At 53.2% G+C, this 12,071-nt stretch overlaps 2 protein-coding genes across 17 annotated transcripts in view; one reads left to right on the forward strand and one right to left on the reverse strand.

Annotated features, from left to right (window-relative positions):
- Positions 1 to 2,079, forward strand: part of AIFM1 (apoptosis inducing factor mitochondria associated 1) — a 25,202-nt gene extending 23,123 nt beyond the window's left edge. For 4 of the 10 annotated variants that reach the window (XM_084813917.1, XM_084813919.1, XM_084813923.1 and 1 more), the window contains 2 exons: positions 287 to 483; positions 1,837 to 2,079. In XM_084813917.1, coding sequence (XP_084670043.1) covers positions 287 to 483; positions 1,837 to 1,908 — 269 coding nt within the window. In that variant the 3' untranslated portion in view covers positions 1,909 to 2,079. Of the gene's footprint in view, positions 1 to 286 lie in introns of all 10 variants that reach the window. The other 6 variants (XM_084813916.1, XM_084813922.1, XM_084813914.1 and 3 more) reach the window with 2 other exon arrangements.
- Positions 150 to 12,071, reverse strand: part of BCORL1 (BCL6 corepressor like 1) — a 41,477-nt gene continuing 29,555 nt past the window's right edge. For all 7 annotated transcript variants that reach the window (XM_084813912.1, XM_084813909.1, XM_084813908.1 and 4 more), the window contains exons 12-14: positions 11,970 to 12,047; positions 10,124 to 10,280; positions 150 to 9,073 (exon numbers count right to left, since the gene is read on the reverse strand). In XM_084813912.1, coding sequence (XP_084670038.1) covers positions 8,791 to 9,073; positions 10,124 to 10,280; positions 11,970 to 12,047 — 518 coding nt within the window. In that variant the 3' untranslated portion in view covers positions 150 to 8,790. The remainder of the gene's footprint in view (positions 9,074 to 10,123; positions 10,281 to 11,969; positions 12,048 to 12,071) is intronic.

The raw sequence follows: 12,071 nt of genomic DNA on the forward strand, positions 1-12,071 counted from the left end.
AAGTATTTTGAGGTGGCTTGGGCCTGAATAGACCATTAAGACCTATTAGCATTACAAAGGACCTGCTCCTGGTAGAGATGCAGCATGGTCTGCATACCTGTTTGTTGATACAGATCAGCACAAGGACTGCCTGCATCTTTGGGCTCTGCTTTTGGGCATAGCTACAGGGAGTGTCATGAGTGTCTGAGTGTCGGCACTTCAGAAAGTACCACTGCACCACTGGTGAGGTCAGGGAGGTGCACAGGCTCTGCACAGGGGTTTGACCAGCTTGTGTGCACACGTCTAGGAACTGGAATCCGCTCCGAGAGTGAAACGGAAATGGAGGCGCTGGAGCTCAAGGTCTCGGCCGCCTCGCCTTCCAGCCTGCAGGCTCCACAGCAGGGAGAGGACTACGGGAAAGGCGTCGTTTTCTACCTCAGGGATAAGGTGGTGGTGGGCATCGTGCTGTGGAACATATTTAACCGGATGCCGATTGCGCGAAAGGTCAGCCTGCGTCCCGGGGCCTGCTCCACCCGAGTCAGCCCTGCCCCAGGAATAGGGAGTGGGGCAGGTCCTTGACAGCCACATGGCTACCATGACTCTGAAGAATCCTTTAGGCCCACTTCGTTCGTACAGAAAATACAAGCTTCTAGCCCTCAGGATGGAGGGAGACTCGCTTGGGCAAAAATAGCACTTTTTGCAGTAGCAACTTGTGGCTTTAAGGGAGCAATTTGTTAGGCCTGAGGAGGTGATTCTTGAAGCGATGCAAGCTGTGGAACTCACCACTACAGGATGTTGCATTGGAAGCTGGCATAAATAGCTTTTAGAAAGGATTTAATATGCACAAACCGAAGGGCAGTAATCTGAGTACTGTCAACAGGAGATTGAGATGTGTATTTCTGAGGCATCTAGTTAGCTGCTGTCACTGGACTGTCTGGCAGTTGTGACCTAACAGGGTGATTCTAGTGAAGATCTGAATAGTGCTCCTAGTGAATGAGCAGTTTTTCCCCCTCTTCAGAATGTCCTTGTGTCTGGTCTGTACTGCTGTTTACAATCATTACGGTGCAGGCCGTGCCTCCCTGTTCTTTCCCTCCACGCTCCCTCCTCCTGCTCCTCCACTATTTCAGTCAGCAGCTAAAACCTGCACACACAAAAAGTGGAGAGCCTGCAACTAGGAGATAGTGCTGTGAAAGCCAAGTCTACCACTATAAATTTAGCCCCCGTTGAAGAATGTGAGCGATGAATGAGTTTACTCCTTGATAGGCTAATGCAACTGAGGTACAGGACTGGTTTTCGATGCCTCTTTGTAACACAAGCCTTCCTCAACCTGGTGTCCTCGGGATGTGTTGCACTGCCATTGGCCCTGCTGGCTGGGAATGATGTGGAGTGGCAGTCCAACACATCTGGAGGGTGCCAAGTTGGGAAGGGTGTCGTAACACCGAAGGAAGAAGTTGGGCTGGATATGGATTCTCAAGGTTAGAGAAGGACCACTCTCTCCTTTCCTGGATTATGTCTGCTGGGTTAGATGCCAGCTTTTTTGTCTTGTTTTGTTTACAACACCTAACCTGTGTTCTGAGATCACGTTAAGATCAGCCTTTGAGCCATGGGAAAGGGGACGCCACTAAGTGAAGAAGAGCAGAGTGGCTTGGGGTGAACTGTGTCTTAGGACAGGGGTGGGCAGAAGACCGGACGTTTGGGACTTCGAACATCCAGAAGCCCCTGCCTGCGGGGACAGGAATGCTGGGAGCTGAAGCCCAGCGGATCTGGAGAGCACCAGGACGGGGAAGGCTGCTTTACCTGAGCAGGTGCAAAGGCAGCACCAGCAGTGAGCCACTCGCGTTCTGCTTTCTCTTGCAGATCATTAAGGATGGGGAAGAGCACGCTGACCTCAGTGAAGTGGCCAAGCTCTTCAACATCCATGAGGACTGAGCGGCCCCAAGGCTGGGATGTGTTGAGAGACCAGAGGAGGGGGTGCAGGCCACGTGGGCCTTTCCACATGTGGATCTCCCCTTCCCCACACTGTGTGTGTGAATATTTGTGAACGTTTGGAATGGCTCTGAGTGCGCTTTGCACCGTGAATTAAACCAGATTAACGTCTAACTTAACAGCAAGGCCTGTCAGTACCTGGGGAAACTTCTCTGCTTTTGATGGGGCATTGGCTGCGTGAAGGTTAAGGATGGGATGGGGACTTGATGATCACTGCTTAAAAAAACAGAATCCTTCTTATGTCAGCCTCTTAAGAAATGGGTGAGAACTAGGAGCGTCACTGTATCAACCATCCTCTCACTGGGTTTTAAACTATCGGCCACCTCTTCCTTGCCCCCACCCCAACCATATGGAGATAATTGTGGAAGGCGGGGGCATTGCTAGGCCTGGGTCCATGGGACCCCAGCCCCAAATCTATTCCCTAGGGCCCCAGATCTATTCCAGAATGAAACAGATCCGGTCGCCATTAGATCTGAGCCTCCGTTGGTGCTAGTAGGGTTTTTTTCCGGCTTCATCGCCATGCAGGGGGCTGTTTTCAAGTGGGATTGCAGCTGGGGAGGGAAGGGTGAACACTCCTCTTCCCACATGTTGTAACACCACCGCCCCTCAAATTCTTCCCTTGCAGGGCAGTTAAGCGTGGGAAAAAATGCTTTTTTCCATTGGTTTGGGCTCATCTGGCTCACTGGCGCTAATCAATGGAAGATTTTTTTTAGATACTTTGATAAGAAATCAATATACATTTTTGTAATTTTTTCTAAATATGCTTACATAGATATGAGGATATGCAGATCTGTGTCCTGTGAGCTTGGGCCCCAAATCTTTTCATTGTCTAGCACATGCCCCTAGCAGAAGGTAACAATTCTTGAGAAAACACTGCTGACAGTTTGCCCACCAGCGTAAGACACCCTGGGTGGGAGGCTGTACCTTTGTAACTGCAAGACGTTATTGGGCACCTTCCCCCTCAAAAACAGAAAAGCGGTGAGCTGTCTGGGCAAAGTCAAGGGGGTACTCAGGGTGAGGTCTTGACTTCCCTTGACGAGAATGCGAGGAGCAGGTTCGGTTCTGTTCATCGCGGGGGAGGGGGGCTTACCCCAGCCATGCAGCAGAAAGTCCCCTCGTCGTCAGCTGGCTAAACCACCAGGGCAAGAAGTGTTAAATCCAGCTGCTAGCTTGCCAAAAATGGTCAGTGGAGAAAGCCCTACTGCTTTGAAAGCAGGCGGTATAGAACGGAGAGGGAGTGCACCTCCCACTGATGGGGCGGGGGGGATACATGGAGTCATTTGCACAGCCCTACCTCTGGAGGGAGCAGGAGCCACCAACTCCTGGCTAAGCACCATCAAATGAGAACTCAAAAGTATTACATAGGGGAAAATAAGAGCTGGCATTTATGGCAGCCTTCCTGTGTTTGGACTGGATTTTAGCCAATGTTCAGTCTGCCACATGCAGGTGGTATCTCATGAATGGGCCACTGGCAGGTTTGTGGGATAGCCAGCCATGGAACCCAATGCTAATTTGTTCCCTCCCTATTGGAGAAACTGACATAAAGAGGCTTGAAGGGCACGGGAACGCTGGACTGCCATTCTCCCCCTGCCCCCTCCCCCAGCAGCTCCATCAGTCCCGTGCGAAGGAGCTGCATGTGCAACTGCCTTGAATTGCAGCAGCTGGAATTTGGCAAAGGGGCTGCAGGCTCAGACACCTCTTTAGGGGGGGTAGAAACATCTCCAATTCCAGGGCTTGCTGACTTCAGGTGTGCAAGACCAACTTTCGCTTACTAGAACCTCAAGTCAAGGGCAAAATGCAGGGTGGGGGATGGCAACACATACATATGGACTTAAGGAATGGGGGACCTCTAAGCTCAGGCTCAGCCCAGGAATGTGTGTTCAGAACCAGAACTAGACTCCCAAGTCCTTTTCATGCTGACATCTACTCCTGGTTTTTCCCCCAAGCTTAATTTCAGCAGCCTTATTTAGAAAAATCTTTGTCTTTGGCTGGGGTAGTGAAGGAGCCTTGCTGATCTACTGCAAATAATCACCCGATGTTTCAGGAGAGGCTGATTTACCTTTGGCCCATCCCTGCTCTGATTCTTGGTGACTGGAGGGGAGATAGGGAGGAGGCACTTTCTTCCTCCTGGAGACCTGTGTACTTGTTTCAGAAAGCCAAGAAAAGTGGCATCTAGATGGAAGCATTTACACCCAACAGCATGCTGCCCTCTTGTGTGGGGGCGGTGTCAGGTCAGAGGCTTAAGGAAGACATTAAGCTCCTGCTGCTCAACTCTTTTTTCTTTAATGACTCCACAAGTTTGGGTGTATGTGTGTGTTTCTCATCAATTCAAATGAAGAGTAGAGGCTGGCAGCTGTGATGTCAGTGGGGCAGTGAACCTGCTCCTGGTTTCAGTCAGAACTCTCAAAGAGCTATCCAAGGTGCAAATGGATAGCAACTGCAAAGTTCTGCCTAAAACCTGGTGCAGATTTACTGCCCCAGTGACATCGCAGCTGGATCCAGCCTCTACTGGATGAAGCAGCAGCTCTCCAGGCTTTCAGGCAGGAGCCTTTACAAGCCCTGCTATATACACTTTTCCCTGACGGCTGCTGAAAACTGAGTGGCGAGCTTGTCGCACATCAGAGCTTCCCATTAGTGTCTTTGCTGTAACATTTTTCTCCCTCATGCTAGAATCCAGTGGGGGTCATCCCTTGAAGCTGATGAGTGGGAAATCCAGGACAGATAAAAGGACGGACTTCTTCACACACTGCATGGTTGAACTATAGAATTCGCTACCACAAGACGTAGTACGGCCAGCAATGTGGATGGCTTAGAAGGGGGTTAGACAAATTCATGGAGAAGGCTATCAATGGCTACCAGTCCTGATGGCTACCCACTACCTCCAGCATCAGAGGCAGCATGCCTGTGTACACCAGTTGCTGGGGAACATGGGTGGGAGGGCGCTGTTGCGCTCACGTCCTGCTTGTGGGTTTCCCAGGGGCAGCTGGTTGGCCATTCTCTGAACAGACTGCTGGAATAGATGAACCTTGGTCTGATCCAACACAGCTCTTTTTATATTCTTAAGCGAGGAGGGCGATTCAGGTTGTGTCCTTCCATGTCCCTTCTGGCTCATCATGTCCTCGAACTCCCTCTCAACTCCTACAAACGCCCAACCCAGGGTCAGCTAGTGAAAAAAAAGAAGGGGTTGAGGGCATATGCCATGGGAAGGCAAACTGGTGCCTTCCAGCTGTTTTGGACTACATGAGCCCCAATCAGCGTGGCCAATGGTCAGGGATGGTGGGAGTTGTATCCCTGGCTTATCCCCACCAAGAGAGCCCCTGCTAGAGCTTAATTCTAGCTCTGAGCCAGGGTGCTTAGAAGGGGGGAAACAAAAAACTGCCCCTGCCCCACTCACACTTTGCAGCATTGGTCACATCAGTGTCCTGTGTGCACATTCCTCCTTTTCTTACAGCAGGGGTGGGGAACCTGACTACAGATCCCATCATCCCTGACCATTGCTATGCTGGCTAGTGCTGCTGGGAGCTGGAGTCCAATAACAGCTGGAGAGCACCAGGCTCCCCATCCCTGCCTTACAAAGCCCACTTGTTCCAGGGAGCGGCCAAGAAACATTGGCCAGATTAGAGTGAGGCTTCGCCTCTCGAGGGCTAGCTTTGCCCAGCAGAGCTTGCACGTGCTTCTCAGCTTGTGTTGGAGCAGCATCCCCTACCACCAAGACGCTCCAGCGCCCCAGCTTGAATCAGGAACGGGTGTTGTGCTAAACCAGCCTTCCCCACACAGGTGGCCTCCAGATGTTTGAGGCTACAACTCCCAACAGCCCTAGCCAGCATGGCCAACAGTCAGGAACACAAGAGCTGTAGCCCCAAACACCTGGGTAACACTGTGCTGGGGAAAGCTGCACAAAACGTTACAAAGCAGAGCAGAAAACCATGTGGTGGTGGTATGAGATGGCCCTTGGCTTTAGCCTGCCAGAATTCAGCCAAGCATCTTCAGTGAGACTGTGTGGCAGCTCCCGATGAGAGGAACATGCTCCTGGAGAAGATCGGAACGCTGATGTGATTCACGGGGTTCCAGAAATTCACTTGCTTGCCCGACCCACGTGCCCCTCCCTCAGCCAGGCAAGCATGCTCGCACTTCCAGGAAAAGCTCTGCTCTGAGGAGAGAAATCGCTTCTCCCTCCTCTGTGGAAGAAAAAAGGGAGGTGATTCTGCCAAATAACACAACAGGCAACAGCAGCATCTCACCGCTGCTGCCTTTTGCAAAAGCTCAAGCAGGATGCAGGAGAAGCTGCCCTTTTCTTTCCTCCATGGGGATTTGGGTGGGGAAAGAGGAGCAATTTCTCCATCTTCCCTTTGGGCTTCTCCAAGTGGCGGCAGCAGCAACACAGCACCGCTTGTGCCATCTGTTGAAACCCAGCCCAAGGGTAATGCCCCTCGCTATTGTCTGCACACGGCACCAGGCTCTGGGAAAAGAGATGATAATGGCAAACTTATCGGCCCGGCTCTTAAGCCAAGCCCACATGCATGGCTCCAATGGGCTTGAGCTCGGCTAGGCTATGATTGGGCAAGATCTCCCACCCTGAAGAGGTTCTCTCTCTGCAGGGGCTCCTTCCCTTCTCCCAGCACAACCCTAGTGTGTGCAAAAACAGCACCTGCCGTGGCTGAGTGTTTGGCAGGGTTAAGGCAGCAGGTTCCCTGAAGACTTTCCTACAGACAGATGATGCTCTGGCGTGGTTTTTTTTTAAAGAGAATGTGGGAAGTAGCAGGAAAAACACCAGATGCGAACCCAAAGGGTGCCCCCTCCAAATATTCTGGGATGACAACTCCCATCGTCCCTACCCACTAACCATGCTGGGGCTGATGGGAGTGGTAGCCCAAAACATCTGGAGGGCACCATGTTGGGGAAAGCTTAGTTTCCTTGCCTTTTAAAACACAAATTGGAATTGGCACAACAGTACTGAGGGAGGGAGGGGGGCTCCCCTTCCCAGCCCAGCCCCCCATTCCCCCTTCCTAGCCCCCCCAGCACCCCCCCATTTCTCTCAATTGGAATCTCACTCTTTTTCACATGCAACACACCCTTACTTGCCCTGCTGGAGGAAAAACTAAAAGGCAAACACAACAGAGGTAGCTGTCTCGCCCCCCGCCCCAGTGAGCCTAACAGCAGCTTAGGGGGAGATAGAGGGCAAGGGCAATTGTGATAGGGAACATGGAGACACAATTTCCGCTCTAAGTTTGAAAATAATGGCCAGAGATCCAAAGAGCTGCCCTGCATCCCATCCGCTTTGGCCCTCACTCTTCTGACGTTTAGGTGATGGACCAAAGCAGAGGGGGAAGTCCTTCTTCAGTTGCCAGCCTCTGTTGACTCATGGGTGTTTTGTCCCAGGAAGGACAGGGCAAGAGACGGTCCACAAAATGCCAGAGGCCAGCTGTAAAAGGGCTTGGGGCGTATCAAAGAAGATGTGGAGTGGCATTCTGTGTTGCCTTAGCCTCCATCTTCGGGCTCAGTGACAAACGGGTGGAAGAAGCAGCCATTCTAGCCCCCAGACAGCAACGGCACTTATGGGAGGGTGCCACTCCCTCCCATACAAGACCCCAGACCCAAAGACGAGGCAGGAGACGGGGGCCCTGATGCAGGTTTTTCTGTACATAAGTGTTTTTGACACCAAAGCGTTGCTTAAGAATAAAACAAATCAGAAAAAAAACAGCAGCTGGAACACACACTCCAAAGGCCCGAAGCCTTGGCGTAAAAGAGAAAAAGAGAAAACTGTTCGCTTTTTCCAAGGTAGGGGGACCAGAAGAGGCCGCCTACGTGGAAAGTGGGCTGGGTGGAGAGGAGGTGCAAGGAAATGCAGCTCCCCGAGTGGGAAAGGGGGGGGGGATCACAACACAAAAGAACAAAAAAGTTAACACCCAAACACCCCGCCCCCAGTGCAGGGAGGAGCCAGAAAAGAGATTGTCCACTCCTTGTTAGCACCTGTACAATAAAACTGTACCATCTACGCCCCCCCCCGCCCCCAGATCCTCCAACTGGGCAGGCATCTGCTGCCCTCACTGTCTTGCCACCTGAACTGATTGAACACAGGGGAGACTTAAAAAGCGGGGGAGATGGAGTGGGGGAGGGAGTGGGGGGAAGGAAAATAGCCGAGAACATCAGATGCCTTTGGCTTTATACAGATTCATTCTCCATCAGCCTTTCCACAGCGGCAGGCTGAATGGTGGAGACAAAATAATGTGAAGGGCAGGAGAGGGGTGAGGGCAGAAAGAGGACCCCCCCCCAAAAGAAGCTGGGGGCCATCAAAGTAAGGGGGAGAGAAGTTGTAGGGCTCTCCGCCTCCCCGTGTCATTAAAACAGGGGAAGGAAGTAGCGGCCTGGTCCTTCGGCATATCCCAGCAGGGATGGGTGGCTGTAGGAAGCCCCCTCCCCTCTCCTCTCCTCCCTCTCCTCCCCCCCCCCCATCAAATCACAGTGATACAGACTTAGCAGGAACAAAAAAGGAACACCACAAATTAAATACTAATTAAATAAATACTCTGGAAGAGCTTGGGGAGGTGGCTGGAAAGGAGAGGGGAGGGATGCAGTTCCACGGAGAGGCTTCAAAACCACCAAGGCCTGCAGCGGGCCGAGGAGCAGAGAGTCCGAGGCGAGAGAGGAGGCAGCTTCCCAGCCCCCATCCCCAGCCAGGGCAGGTGGAGAGCACTTGCTGTTTGTCTGTCTGCCTCGCAGGCAGAACTCCTTGCTGCTGGCCATGAGAAGGCCGCCTTCCCCGTGGCCCGTATTATTGCCTCGCAGTGCAGTCCGGCGACGACGGAGGGAGCGCCCCGGCCCCCGTCAGCTGCTCCAGGCCTCAAAGACCACCTCCGAGCCCAGCAGCCGGACCAGCTCCGGCTCGTAGCGGACCAGCTCCACCGTCTCTACGGCACCTGGAGCCAAGGGGGGCGCCAGGTGTTCCTGGATTTCTTCCAGGGCCAGCACCTGGCTCAGCGAGAGCTGGTGCTGGAACTCCGCCTTGGGCAAGGTTGCCACTTCGAAGTGCGGGAAGCGGGCCTGGAAGATGCGGGACGAGAGCTTCAGCCGCTTCAGCACATCCGAGAAAAGGAACCAGTTGCAGGGTCTGGGGCCAAGACAGGGAGAGAAGCAGGGCGGTCAGGGGGTGGGGGGAATACACACTCACTCCCCTGCCCCATGTTTAATTCTTTCTGATGTTGACGGAAGCTTATTTCCCCCTGATCTAGCGTTGTGGAAAACTTGGCTCTGCCATCTTTTCTACTGCTTCATCTGAAAGCTATTTGTGCTCTGATTCACGCAACGAAGTGAAACTGCTCCTTGCAGCTGTAGCGCCTGGGAGTCTTGTCATTTCCCAGGGTCACACACGCATAGTACAAGTGGTGAGAAACTCGATTTTCTTTGCTTTCATTCATTTTCATAAAACATCAAGTTTCTGTCCCTCATCGATACGTGGTATGTGTGAACACATTGCAGTCAGTCCCTGCTGCTGTCTCTGAAGCTGAGAGGCAACGCGTAACTCAGTGGGGCTTCAGTCTTTTGCATAGCTTTTTCTGCTCTGTGGTGCCCCCGCCCCCCGCAAGCTTCTGTCTAGCAATAGCAGAATACACGATGCAAAACAGACAAACCCATCCTGAGATCTGCTTACTTCCCATCCCTTATTTCGATGGCAGGTTGGCAGCGGCTACGGCATGGCATTTGGAATGGTGGCTTTGCAGATGCCGAGCCCTTGCCACACACAGATCTTTTGGAACAGCTCAGTCTCTCCCTCGACATGCAGAGCGAGCCTCCCACACCCCACCACAAAGCCTGTGCTTCTGCGTCACTTTTGTCTCGGTTTGCCAGCCTGTCATTTGCCACAGCAGGCTGTCCGAAGGCCCCCGCCTTCTCCAAGCAGCTGGCAAGACCCTGCCGCCCCCTGCACGAGCCCGGGAAGCCGGGGGGGGGTTCTGCTCGGCAAGCAAACGCCCCTTCGCCTAGGCTCTCAAAAGCCGCTCCTGGCAGCTCCTTTGTCTCCAATTGGCTTGTCCTCCTACCCCTGCTGGTGCCGGCCAGGCCTGCCTCCCAATCCTGCCGGCCCTCCCCTGCACGCATGGCGGAGGGGGGCAACAACTGGCACGTTCCCAAAAAAGTCCCGGCTCTTCCCGCAACGACTCACCCCCGGGAGACGGACACTTGCAGGTTGTAGCAGGGGAGCAGCTGCTTGTCGGAGAACTCGAACATGAAGCGGTCTGACTCCTGCTCGTCTTCCTCCTCCTGATCGGAGCTCCCGGGAGGGTTGAGCAGAAGGTCACAGCCGATCTCATCTTTCCCCTCTGAAAGACGGGACACAGGGGAAGGTGAGGGAGGGAGAATGCTGCCAGGCCCCAAGGGCTCTGAGAGCACAGCCGTGCTCCCTAGGCCTCTCTGGGCCCGGTTCACTCGCTGGGCAGCCAGCCATTGCCATAGCAACCCCACCCCTGACTGCAGCGGAAACCCAGCCTGGAGCAAAAGCCAGCAGCGGTGGCGAGAAACGCAGCGCCCGTGTCCAGAGGCCGCACACACGGGGCTGCGCATGTCGCTACTTGTGCAGGAGCACAGGCAGGATGCAGTACTCCGCTCCCCACGAATTACGGGTTCAGGTTTTGGTTGGCTGGTAGGTTGGTTTAAAAACAAACAAGCCAAGGTTCTAGCCCTGATGCCTGGAGAGAGATGTCTGAAAGCGCGCAAGCAACCTCTCCCAAAGCAGTTGGACGGACTTGAAGGGCTCTTTAGCCTTCCACAGGATTAGCAAAACCAGGAAAAAAAACGACGCCAAAAATTACAAACAGTAGAACAAGTGATGCAAAGGAAGATAAATTATGCACGTGCTCAATTTGTGTAACTCCTACAGGCCATGGAATGCAGCTCTCCCGGACAAAAAATTGCATTAAAAATTATTTTCTTTTGCTTTTTAGTGGAGAGTACAAATGATCCTGCCCACAGACTAGCTGTCTACCAAGTGCGCACCTTCCTGGCTGCCCCTGCCTGCGATGCAGCGATAAAGCAAAGGAAAGGCTGTCTGCGCCTCTCTATTGGTTAGAAGTAACAGGCTCTTTTCCCCAGTGAGATTGGCCAGAACGCTGGAGCAAGAAACACCGAGACTCATCCGCCCCCTGCAGCTTGCCCTCAATGGCTCAGAGCTGCCTGTAGGCTGAGGGAGACAAGGAAGGGAGGGAACGCAGCAGGTACAGGAACAAAGAGAAGGGGAGACTGGAAAAGTTGCACTTGTATGTTTCATGCATCCCAACTCAGGAGGCTCTGCTTTGGGGGCAACTAAGCCAGTTTCTTCAAACAGCAGTGAAGGCAATTTGACAAAACAGCCTTCACTGCCAAATGGCCTTTCTGGCCTCATTAGCCCCCAAACGATAAACCCTTGGTCTCCTTCCACTCTGGCGGGTTGTTGGGAGGCTTGGAGCAAGGGAATGGGAAGCCTAGTGCACACTGCCCAATTGCTCCTCCTTGGTTTCTCCTGCCACTGGCGAGGGGCATCACTCCCCAGGAACTCTCGAGCAAAAAAAGCTTAGCAGTACATCCAAACTGGGACTCCTGCTTTGTTGTTCCCCTAGCAAGCCAGTGTCTCAAGCCAGTGTCTGAAGCCAGGGCTTAAAGCTGGCTTCCAGTTCCTGGCTTGTTGTTTGGGAGGGACAAGCCCCAGAGCCATGTGGGAGCGATCAGGCAGCATGCACCAGCGCACTTGCGCGGGAATGCCAAGCCAGGATTCTCCGGAACGTGGCCACTGCCTTTTGAAGTAACTGGTTCAAGAGCCCCTTGGAGGGCCTCTCTTTTTTTTAGGAGCAAGCGGTTTCAGACCAAGAGACTCGGGCAATTAGGAAAGAGCAAAAGACCTCCTGCTTTCTATATCTTGCTCCACGCCTCCCCCCAACTCACCCAACCCCTAGGATGGAAGGAGAGGAGATCAAACAGCTCCTCTGCTTTGTCATGCTGGGAGTGGGGAGAAAAAGGTGGGTGGGGGCTCTCCTCACCTAGGATGGTGCTGCTGTAGAAGTCCCAGGCCATTTGGGGGTCCCCATCAGCTCGCCCCTGCAGATCCAAGAGGTAATCTGTGAAGAAGACAACACAGACAA

The sequence above is a fragment of the Heloderma suspectum genome, chromosome 9 (genome assembly GCF_057233095.1).
Source record: "Heloderma suspectum isolate Gila_16-S chromosome 9, 16-S_ref, whole genome shotgun sequence".
Classification (NCBI taxonomy): Eukaryota; Metazoa; Chordata; class Lepidosauria; order Squamata; family Helodermatidae; genus Heloderma; species Heloderma suspectum.